This window comes from Delphinus delphis, chromosome 1 (genome assembly GCF_949987515.2).
Source record: "Delphinus delphis chromosome 1, mDelDel1.2, whole genome shotgun sequence".
NCBI lineage: Eukaryota > Metazoa > Chordata > Mammalia > Artiodactyla > Delphinidae > Delphinus > Delphinus delphis.
Genome location: NC_082683.1, coordinates 45,766,723 through 45,778,822, shown reverse-complemented (window position 1 = coordinate 45,778,822; position 12,100 = coordinate 45,766,723). Strand labels below are relative to the sequence as shown.

General features: G+C 42.1%; 1 protein-coding gene across 2 annotated transcripts in view; it reads left to right on the top strand.

The window, feature by feature from the left end:
• The window catches only part of USP24 (ubiquitin specific peptidase 24), a 149,515-nt gene extending 138,267 nt beyond the window's left edge, over window positions 1-11,248 (top strand). For both annotated transcript variants that reach the window (XM_060022669.2, XM_060022660.2), the window contains exons 63-68: window positions 295-361; window positions 1,791-1,869; window positions 6,039-6,114; window positions 7,021-7,107; window positions 7,446-7,556; window positions 8,550-11,248. In XM_060022669.2, coding sequence (XP_059878652.1) covers window positions 295-361; window positions 1,791-1,869; window positions 6,039-6,114; window positions 7,021-7,107; window positions 7,446-7,556; window positions 8,550-8,612 — 483 coding nt within the window. In that variant the 3' untranslated portion in view covers window positions 8,613-11,248. The remainder of the gene's footprint in view (window positions 1-294; window positions 362-1,790; window positions 1,870-6,038; window positions 6,115-7,020; window positions 7,108-7,445; window positions 7,557-8,549) is intronic.
• Window positions 11,249-12,100: the final 852 nt, after the last annotated feature.

The following is a 12,100-nucleotide window of genomic DNA, read 5'->3' as shown; positions in this document are numbered from 1 at the left end:
TGGGATCATGAAATAGGCGTCCATATAGCTCACAGAGAACTCTAGATGTTATTGGTAAGAACATGTATTAGAAAATAAGTGTATCTTCAAATATTACTTACGTAATAGTTTTTCATGTTTCGTTTAAAATTTAATATATTGTTGAGAAATACAGCAATGACTTGATATTTGTTTGTATTTGGTTTTATGTTAGAAACTATATAATCTCTTGAATTATTTTGTTTTAAAGGCACCAGTGGCTGTAACACAAGTTCCTTCCTTCATTTACCAGCCTTTGTTTCCTGCTTCTCCCAGGTCATTGAGGATCCCATACAAGTGGAGCGAGTCAAATTTGTGTTTGAGACAGAAAATGGATTACTAGGCAAGTATGGCTGCCTTATGAAGAAGTGTCTGCAGTAAACGTGCAGAGAGCTCATCGTTCCAGCCAGTCTCTCCTCCCTGGGGTCTGCCCCCCACGCTCTGCCTGGCGTGGATCAGTGAGGAAGCCACGAGAAGTCTGGTCAGGGCTGTTAGGCTCCCTCATTCTAGTCAGGAGAATTAGAGCCAGAGGATCTTATCGCCCTGGACACTCTCCTACTTTTAGTAAGACACAGTTTGAGGTCCTTTTACTGGGTCAGGTAAGATTTGGGGGTGCTGTGACTTTCTTCAACAAGCTAAAGTTTGTCCACTTAAGCAAGAAATCATTCATCCCACTCCATAGCCATTGAGGAGGAAAAAACTAAAACCTTAGACGCAGGATATTGTCAAGCTCATGAAATGTAATTCTTTTTTTTCTTTACCTGTGGTATGAATGCACCCAAATTTCTATTGTCTATTCATAAAAGTTTTTTGACAGAGTTTTCTTTTCCAGAAGGCTAAAGTGGCTTTAATGAGCTATTTCTTAGGAAAAGATTAGTTAAAAATAGTCTTATCCAACTCCCACCATCCACCTGTGTTTCCAGTTAACTTGAGTCATTTTAGATTTTGCTATGTATTAAGAGAAGTTTTAGGATCTCTTTTTATTGCAGAAAGGAAATTTATGCTAAAAAGGTTCTGTAGCTACAGCATTCTAGGCCACCCCCTTTGGAATGGTGTACTCTGCTCAGGGCAGTCCTCGGGCTCTCTGGAACTTACAGAGGACACACTGCTCAAGAGCAGGGACCAGGCATTACAGTCATCCCTGGGTACCCGCAGGGCATTGGTTCCAGGACCCACCTTGGATACCAAACCCCACAGACGCTCAAGTTCCAGAGTCCACCCTTCGTATCCACAGTTCTGCATCTGAGTGTTCAACCAACCACAAATTGTGTAGTACTATATGTATTTCTTGAAAAAAATCATATATAAGTGGACCTGCACAGTTCAAACCCATGTTGTTTAAGGATCAGCTGTAATTTATCTCTAAATGCTAAAAGCAAAGAGCAGAAAATACTTGTTGAACTGAACAATTACCATACATATCCATTTATCACAGTTAAAGTATTCTAACCACTCTCTGTCAGGAGTGTGGTGGATGGAGAACTTTGAAGGTCTCTAGGTGAATTGTCAGCCATTATAAATTTTAGTTCCTTTCAGTTCTTGTAAAAGTCAAACTTTCACCACCCTGTGTGTTTCTTGAATACTACTTAGTGTTTCTGCCCATTAGAATTTAGGGACTCCTGTTGAGTCAGCACCACCATGTTTTTGTTAAGTTTCTTATCTGCTTATCAAAATAGTTGGTTGTAAATTTTCAGAACAAGAGAGCTGTCATCACTTGGACCCACTTTCAGTTTAGTGCTTTATTGTTAAAATTTCCTCTTCTGTTCCTTCAGCTCTGATGCACCACAGTAATCACGTGGACAGCAGTCGCTGCTACCAGTGTGTCAAATTTCTTGTAACTCTTGCTCAGAAGTAAGTATTGACTCAAAATGCAATGAGGAAATGGTGTTTTAGTTACAAGTCAAATATGACCAGAGGGAAAAAATCTGCCTTGTTTTAGTGCCTAGAAAATCTGACCCAGTCAGGGCATGCTTGCTTGGATGGTACAGACAACTATTCAAATGATCTCCAAGAGATGTGGAGGGGGAGTGTTAAAGGTAACAGATCGTATGTAATCCAAAGAAAAAAAAAATGCTAAACCACCAGGCTTTATGCAGGAAGGGCAGGAGTCCAAGGCAGATTTAGGGGGCTCGACAACAAAAAGTTGATGAACCTTCACTCAGGAGACCTTTAGTTAACTACCAACTGTGTCAGCTTCTAGGTCCCCACTTTCAAAATTGTGTCTCAAGAGACAAAGTCATATAACAGCTAATTACACTTACGAACCCAGGCACTATGCTAAATACTTCGCCTGTATTCTCATTTAACCTTTTCAACAACTTTATGAGGTTAAGTACTGGTATTAGTCCCATGTCAAAGGTGGTTTAAGTGACATGCCTGCCGTCAGAGCTAGGACTTGATCACAGGCTGACTGACTTCAAGGCAGAGGTTCTTTTTTCTTTTTATTTAATTGTGCTAAAGTATACATAACATAAAATTCACCATTTTAGCCACTTTTAGGTGTACAGTTCAGTGGCATTACGCACACTCACATTGTTAGTGCAGCCATCACCACCATCCGGCTCCAGAACTTTTTTCATCTTCCAGAACTGAAACTGTACCCATTAAACAGTAACTCTCCATTCCTCCTCCCTCCAGCCCCTGGCAACCGTCGTTCTACTTTTTATCTTCATGAATTTGACTATCGTAGGTACCTCACATAAATGGAATCATAGAGTATTTGTCCTTTTATGACTGGCTTATTTCACTTATCATGATGTCTTCAAGGTGTATCCACATCGTAGCATGTATCAGAATTCCGTTTCTTTTTAAGGCTGAATAATACTCCATAGTATAGATATATGTATACTATATTTTGCTTATCTATTCATCTGTCAGTAGACCCTTGGAAAGCAAAGGTTCTCAATGTTAGAAGGAACCTTAGTGGTTTGCAACTTCAGCTTCCCGATTTAGTACGTCGGCCAACAAAAGATCAGAGTGACTGCATGCTAACCCAAGGTTATTTTTTTTTTAATTGAAGTATAGTTGATTTATAATATTGTGTTAGTTTCAGGTGTACAACAAAGTGATTCAGTTATATATTTTGTTTCAGATTATTTTCCATTATAGGTTATTATAAGATATTGAATATAGTTCCCTGTGCTGTACAGTTAATCCTTGTTGCTTATCATCTGTTGTATATATAGTAGTTTGTATGTTAATCCCATACTCCTAATTTATCCTCCCCACCCATGCCTTTCCCCTGGTAACCATAAGTTTGTTTTCTATGTCTGTGAGTCTGTTTCTGTTTTATATATAGATTCATTTGTATTATTTTTTAGATTCCACATATAAATGATACCATATAATATTTGTCTTTGTCTAACTTCACGAAGTATAATATTCTCTAGGTCCATGTATGTTGTTGCAAATGGCAATATTTCATTTTTTTATGGCTGAGTAATATTCCATTGTGTGTGTGTGTGTGTGTGTGTATATATACACACACATCACATCTTCTTAAACCAGTCGTCAGTTGATGGGCACTTGGGTTGTTTCCATGTCTTGGCTGTTGTAAACAGTGCTGCAGTGAACATTGGGGTTCATGTATCTTTTCAAATTAGAGATTTTGTCTTTTCAGGATTTATGTACAGGAGTGTAACCCAAGGTTATTGAGCAGACTGCACTGCCATCACTGAGTCCTGCACCGAGCTCTTTTTATAGTTTAATTTATTTTGCTCCAGATTTTCGCTGATTCTTAGGCATGGGTATTGCCATCCTTGGACTTGTACCAGAATGAGAATGAGAAATCTGTTGGGATTAATCTGCTGCATTTGAGCATCCTCAACAGATTTAAATTGAGAGCCCCATTGAAATAATGCATGAACACGTGTTTTCCAGATGACATAACATTGTAGACACAGATGGAAATCATTCTGCCACAATTGTGCGTTCATTAATTAGGCTTCATATTGGCAACATGTCATCATAAGCCCTTGCCTAAAAGTGGCATTTCCAAGTAGTGTTGGGGCCACATAGCATGTCTGATGCCAGCAGACACACAGTCCAGACATCAGTAGTGTCTTTATATGTGCTTCCATACCCTGCACATATCACATTTTATATACATTAGTGGCAATATCCCCATCGGTAGTGTCTTCAAATAAGGACAGCTTTCTAAATGAGCAAATAAAAATGGAAAGCAGGGGTGCTCCAAAGTCACATTTTAAAATAGTTTTTCCCATAATATCATTCTTATTTAAATCACAAAAGTTAAAGACTAGTTTGATTTTATCACGAGGTCATTTATTGGACACCTTAAAACTACTAGAAGAGAACATAGGCAAAACATTCTCTGACGTAAATTGTAGCAGTGTTTTCTTAGGTCAGTCTCCCAAGGCAATAGGAATAAAAGTAAAAATAAACAAATGGGACCTAATAAAATTTCTAAGCTTTTGCACAGCAAAAGAAACCATAAACAAAACGAAAAGACAACCTATGGACTGGGAAAAAATACTTGCAAATGATGCAACGGACAGTAGCTAAGTTTCCAAAATATACAAACAACTCAATAACAAAAAAAACAAACAACCCAATCAAAAACTGGGCAGAAGATCTAAATAAGCATTTCTCCAAAGAAGACATACAAATGGCCAATAGGCATATGAAAAGATGCTCAACATCACTAATTATCAGAGAAATGCAAATCAAAACTACAATGAGGTAATCACCTCACACTGGTCAGAATGGCCATCATTAAAAAGTCTACAAATAATAAATTCTGGAGAGGGTGTGGAGAAAAGGGAACCCTCCTGCACTGTTGGTGGGAATGTAAATTGGTACAGCCACTATGGAAAACAGTATGGAGATTCCTCACAAAACTAAAAACAGGGCTTCCCTGGTGGCGCAGTGGTTGAGAGTCTGCCTGCCGATGCAGGGGACGCGGGTTCGTGCCCTGGTCCGGGAGGATCCCACATGCCGCGGAGTGGCTGGGCCCGTGGGCCATGGCCATTGAGCCTGCGCGTCCGGAGCCTGTGCTCTGCAACGGGAGAGGCCACAGCAGTGAGAGGCCCGCGTACCGCAGAGAAAAAAAAAAAAAAACTAAAAACAGAGTTACCATATGATCCAGCAATCTCACTCCTGGGCATACATCTGGAGAAAACCTCTAATTTGAAAAGATACATGCACCCCAGTGTTCATGGCAACACTGTTTACAATAGCCAAGACATAGAAGCAACCTAAATGTCCATCGACAGAGGAATGGATAAAGATGTGGTGTATATATATACCATGGAATACTACTCAACCATAAAAAGGATTGAAATAATGCCATTTGCAGCAACATGGATGGACTTAGAGATTATCATACTAAGTAAGTAAGTCAGACAGAGAAAGACAAATATCATATCACTTATATATGGAATCTAAAATATGATACAAATGAACTTATTTACAGAAAAAACAGACTCAGACATAGAAAACAAACTTATGGTTACCAAAGGAGAAAGGAGGTGGGGGAGGGATAAATTAGGAGTTTGGGATTAGCAGATACACACTACTATATACAAAATAGGTAAACAACAAGGTCCTACTGTATAGCACAGGGAACTATATACAACGTCTTGTAATAACGTACAATGGAAAAGAATCTGAAAAGGTATATTTATAACTAAATCACTTTGCTGTACACCGGAAACTAACACAACATTGTAAATCAACTATGCTTTAATTTAAATAAATAAATAGGTTATTTATTAAGTGTACAATTTGTTGTGGGTATTTTATTTTTCATTTTCCAACTTGGAATTTTAATAGAATGAGGTGGGTGAGTTAGAGGTAGATAAGAAACTTTTCACCACATATTTATCTTTTACTGCCTTTTGAAGTTTAAACATGTGGATGTATCCAAACCAAAAAAACGTACACATTTAATGTAAAGACAACTGAACTTTAAGTAGCACTTATGTTTCCAAATTTTAAAGTACTATAGGTATATTTGCAGAGAAAGCATTTGGCTAATAAAAATTTCCTCCAATCACCAGGTGTCCTGCTGCTAAAGAATACTTCAAGGAGAACTCCCATCACTGGAGTTGGGCTGTACAGTGGCTGCAGAAGAAGGTAATTGAGTTTTTAACTTTTCTGGCTATAACATAGGAATCAATAGCAGCATATCGTATCAGGAAAAATCTCTAATTTGGAGACTGTCCTCAAAATATTTTCAGAGTTCAGACTTTTTTTTAGTACAGTTGATACCTATCTTTATGCATTTAATTTGTATCTTAATACATGTGTTTTAATTTTATGGGTAAAAAGGTAAGGATGATCATATAAGAGATAATATTGATATTTTAGTGAGCTCTTGAGAATGGAAGTGGAATCTTCTAAGAAAGAATCTCCTGATGTGACAGAAAGTCTGGGTCAATTTATATGCTATTTTAGATGCTTTTAATTTTTATTTTATTTATTTATTCGGCTGCACCAGGTCTTAGTTGCAGCACGTGGGATCTTCGTTGCCGCATGCGGGATCTTTAGTTGCAGCATGCGGGCTCTTAGATGCGGCATGCGGGATCTAGTTCCCTGACCAGGGATCAAACTTGGGCCCCCTGCATTGGGAGCATGAAGTCTTAACTGCTGGACCACCGGGGAAGTCCCTAGATGCTTTTTGTACTGTAATATCTAATGGTAGAAATCGTGGGCTCACGTGGGCTTATTTGTCATCTCTGATGACTCTTTTTTTATATTTATTTTATTTATTTATGGTTTTGGCTGTGTCGGGTCTTAGTTGCGGCACGTGGGGTCTTGGTTGCGGCATGCAGGCTTCTCTCTAGTTGTGGCGCGTGGGCTTTGTAGTTTGCGGCACGCAGCCTCTCTAGTTGCGGCACACGGGTTAGTTGCCCTGCGGCATGTGGAATCTTAGTTCCCCAACCAGGGATCAGACCTGCGTCCCCTGCAGTGGAAGGCGGATTCTTAACCAGTGGACCACCCGGTAAGTCCTCTGATGGCATTTTTGACTTTCTGTCTCAGATGTCAGAACATTACTGGACACCGCAGAGTAATGTCTCTAATGAAACATCAACTGGAAAAACTTTTCAGCGAACAATTTCAGCTCAGGTGAGAGTTGTCTTTTGGTTTTGTGTGGCTTGAAATCCCTTAGGTAGGATTTTTAGTATGTTTCTCAGAAACTGCAGCCTCAGAAAAGAGGCGTAGGTTAAAAATGAGTAAGGCTGGAAGAAACAATTGATTTTCTATGAAAAGACAGCAAGTTGGTGTACAGTTTGAGTTATTTGCCTGGAAGAAAAGCAATGAGGGTCGGTCAGTCTGGCCCCCACTGCCACAGAGGTTGATGTGAAAGCACCACCTCCAAAGGTCAAGTGAAGGGTAGTCTTCCTCAGTGATGCTGCTGCCACTGCACACCCCCTAACTTTTTCTTGTGTTTCAATCTCCGGCAGGACACATTAGCATATGCCACAGCTCTCCTGAATGAGAAGGAGCAGTCGGGAAGCAGTAACGGGTCGGAGAGCAGTCCTGCGAATGAGAACGGAGAGAGGCACTTACAGCAGGTACAGTAGGGCATGTCCTGTGTGAAAGGGCAGCGCCTGCTCTGAGGTTCTCCATAGAGAATCTCCATAATCAAGAGAGAAAGGAGACACCAGCTCCACCCTCTAGTGATCTCTGCTCAGGACTCAGGCACTGTGTGCTTAGAAAGCAGAACAGTGCTGCACCGTGAAATTAAGCCAGGCTTTGGCCTCAGTCTCTGCTGACTGTTCTGCTGAGCTTGGAGAGCGTCCTGATAAAGCCAGGCTGCAGATGTGGTCCTTCCAGATGGTACCTTGTTCTGCTGGGTTATGAAGAATCACCCCTTCCTCCTCCTGCTCTCACCAGGCTTCCTGGAAACACAGACCCTTGAAAAGAAGGGTCTCATGCCATTGAAATCTGTTAGGGGAGTCAAAGCGTAATTTTAAGCTTATTTTTTAAGTATTTTTAATACTAATCGCTATAGTAGAAAAAGGAATGCAATATTTATTGAACACCTACTATGTGCAAAATACTGCAGCAGGTTTAAATGTAATGACGTGTATCGTGTCCTCCCTCTGGTCTGTAACCTTCTGTAAAGCTATTCCTGTAGCTCCATCACAGTGCATGGCACAGAGGCCTCATTAAATGAATCTTGCTGATGTTCTGTGTGCTGTTTTGTTTGTTTCTAAATCTTTCGGATCCTCGTAACAACCTTGTGAGGTCGCTGTTACCCTGATTTCACAGAAGGAAACTGAGACTCAGCATAGTGATTTGATTTAGCCCAAGGCCACATTGTGACTGCAGGCAGGTCACTAGGTTGTTTCTGTGACTAAATAAGAACACAGAAATGAAAGTTTTGCATAATCAGGAATTATCAAATATAAGGTGTCACACTTGTTATGTTTTGTTGCCCTTTGATAAACATTAAGTAGTTAAATGAGGACATGTTTAAACTGCAGAACACAAGTCCATTGGCATAGAAAACCTTTTTTCTCTAACTTAACTCTATGTATTTAACTTCTTTTCCTTTCCCAAAGGGTTCTGAATCGCCCATGATGATCAGCGAGTTAAGAAGTGACCTGGACGATGTCGATCCCTAGGGGATGTGCCCAGCACATGATGAGAAGTCACGTCACAGTTACTAGATGCTCAGGACCTTTTTGAAATCAGAATCTCATCCTTGAACCCTTTGGAAGAGCCTGGAGGCTGGACCGGGAGAGCCTGCGCCGTGAAGGGAGGAGCACGTGTTTTAAGGAAAGCACTCTTCAGCCCCCGGGGAAGGCCTGGGAGCTGTTTGGCAGCGAAGAACTCCAGCCTGTGGATCCGCTGACCCCCGGGGGCACAGTCCGTATGTGGATTGACACTTTTGGGGAGATTCTGGGAAATAAAGCCGGTGGTAGACTGTTTTGTTACATGAACATAACAAGAGTGAGTGAGGATAAGCTGTTGCTTTCTCTATGATGCTACAAAAGAAATTCCTTTGGTTTTTATATTTAAAAAAAAAAAAGCAAGCTGCCTTTAGATGAGTGCGGGCAAATTTTTAATCTTGCAGTAACATTGAATAGGCGTATCCAATTTAAAATGATGTAAAGATATGTGATAAAAGTTCCTTTTCACTGTACATTAGTAGTTAAAGAATTCAGTTTACACAGACCTTTGTATTTAATATGTCTCCCTATTTGTATAGAATTTCAGGCTGGTCTGGATGAGAGCTCTGCGCATAAACTTGGATCTTGATGAAATGTTACCAGAATCAAAAATTGGGAAATTAAGCTCTTTAAGGTATTTTTCTGATATAATTGAGATTGAAAGAGCAATAAAAAAAAAAAAATGCTGTGTTCTCCAGAAGTACAGGGTGCATTCTTTGACACCAGTTACTGAAGAAGTTGCGAGTTGTTCCCAAAACAAATTTTAAAAAGAGCAAAATAAAAAGCACTTTAAGATATAATTTTATTGAGTTTGACTTCATAAAATCATCTTTTTAATGCTTGGAGACATATTGAATAAACTGTAGTCTTAAGTCATGTGACCTGCAATCATTTGCTTTTGCTGAAAAATAATTACTGAAACCCTTGGTACTGGTTGTATATGAAGTTTAAATATTTGAGTTGAAAGACACTGCTTTGTGAGTTTCTAGACCTTTTAATCCAGAGAAGGAATTTGAGACTTAGTTTCTCCTCAGCATAACTAATTGACACTAAAAAGATGGGGACAAGAAATAACTAGTAAGCAACTGAGCAGCCATCCACTTAGTTGTGTTTCCCAAGTCTTGTACCAAGCACTCATTTCAGGTTAGATGCCAGCTCCCCCTTTTTCTGGAGGGGAGGGGGCATGCCAACATATTGCATATATTTTGTATGTTTTGGGTTTTGAGTCACTACACACATTTTCAACCCTGTTTGCCTTTGGTTGTGTGCCCTGCCTGGTCCTGTGCTCAGCACGCACAGGACTAGGGGAGCCTCAGGAAGAGCCGAGTGGCCCCAGTCATAGATCTGCAGAGTCAGAGAGGCTCAGTGGACCCGTGACAGGACAGACAGCTGCTCCCACTGCGCACTGCAGACCCTGTCATCTCACGGTCGAAGGTTGAAGTTACGGTGCAGCCAGGCTGCAGTTTGTGATTACGTGACAGGCTGGTGGTGGCTTCTGTCAAAAGACACTGAGGAGGTGGAGGGCCGACACCTAAGAGCAGAGCTGCGCCCCAGAGGAAGGGTCAGAGGCAGCCGGCAGATTTTATGTGGTTCTGCTGTTCTTGCAAACTCAAGTGTGATGTTTCAAAATGGATTTTGAGCACATGAATATCCGATGTCCTACTATCTCCCCAGCCGTCCCCTCCATCCCCATCCTCACAAAGCGACCCCACAGGGCGTGACGCTGAAATGCCAGCCGTGGTAAAGCGTGATGATATCACGCTGGCAGCTGCACTCTCAGGAGCCCAGATTCAGGAGTGAAATTGCTACTTCTATCCCCTCTTTCCTATGGAAACAATGCCTTCCACAGCCCCCAGCACCTGCTCCCTCACGGTCATGTTCTTCAGGACCAGCATCACCTGCCGCTGATGTTAGGTGCCCTGGTTGATTTGCTCACGTTGTTGCTGCGAGGAACATCACTTTCACGTTGCCAGTAACCTTGATTTCCAATGGCTGCAGTCTACGAACCTGCTGATGACTTTTTTTTAATGTCATACAACAAAGTGACAATTACGACAGGCTTACTTTGGAAGAAGGGTCATTTTTACTGCCAATTTTTTGGATGAAGATGTTTTTATAAATCTTTCAAAATGGTCTGCAAATCGAGTAGGAATTGCACAACTAAACTCAGTGCTGTGTTTTCTCAAGAAGCTCCCTTCGTGAGGCCCTTCTTAGGATGGCCGAATCAGCCCCTTAGAGGCTTCCTGGGAGAGAACGCAAATGAGCCTTCCGAAGGGCACCTGGCCCGTGACTTCCCCGGGAGCCCACACACGGGCCTGACAGAACAAACGCGGGCCTAGAGCACGTGTCACCAGACTCACCCTGTCTTGCTCCACCCTCCCTGCTAACATCGAGGCGTGTGCCGTTACCTTTTGAGCTTGGAACGAGCAGACTGGAATTTTCCTCTGCTACCTCTTGTGTACAAAATCTTGTTTATAAAATTTCAAAAGGAAGTAGATAAACTAGGGAAGAAACTTAATTCTAAATTTGGTTCACTGAGTGGCAGTTCTTAGCTTCTGAGGGTATAAAATAAATTTTTCAAAAACAAAGTTGGGGGTTCACTGACATTTTTCTGTGAATATCAGAAAATGGCTATGGTCGGGGGAAGGGGTGCCAGGGCCAGTGACCTGGTGGGAAATGGTGCTGATTCTTTTTTTTTTTTTTGCGGTATGCGCGCCTCGCACAGGCTCAGCGGCCATGGCTCACGGGCCCAGCCACTCCGCGGCATGTGGGATCTTCCCGGACCGGGGCACGAACCCGTGTCCCCTGCATCGGCAGGCGGACTCTCAACCACTGCGCCACCAGGGAAGCCCTCCTTTTTGTACTTTGCACTGACGGTGTGAATAAGGTCCACTCTTCAATAATGAGGGGCGGTGGCTCTTTTTCTAAGCCTTTTACTGTTTCCTCCTCTGGATACCCTGACCATTTCAGGATTCATTTGCAAAGCTGGATAAGGATGTGCTAAACTCAGACCAGTGGCCTGTAGACATCTCCCCCATAGCTTTCAGGTCTCCCAGTGGTCCCCAGCATAAATCACGTCCCTGGTCAAGCTGGATTTCTTGCTGGACCCCGCAGGTCTCAGCCTCACCCCTAAGGTCCTGCGTTTGCCCACATGGTTCCCCTCTCCTGGGGTGTTTGCTGCTCCAGACTTTTCTCCTGCGGTCCACACCCATTCCTCCCCAACTCCCGGTGACCAGCTGCCAACCTCTGCAAGAACAGTCGTTCCCTTTTCTCAGATCTTGGAGCCATCCGGGCGTGGACAGCTAAGAAACTGACCCCCGACTCTCGGGTGGTGGGCGAGGGGTGCCAGTGGGCCCACTTACACAAATGCCTGCTGGCAGTCAGGCCCTTAGCAGCTGGCCGCTCTTGAACGCGTTCCATGACACTAAATTGTCAGCAAA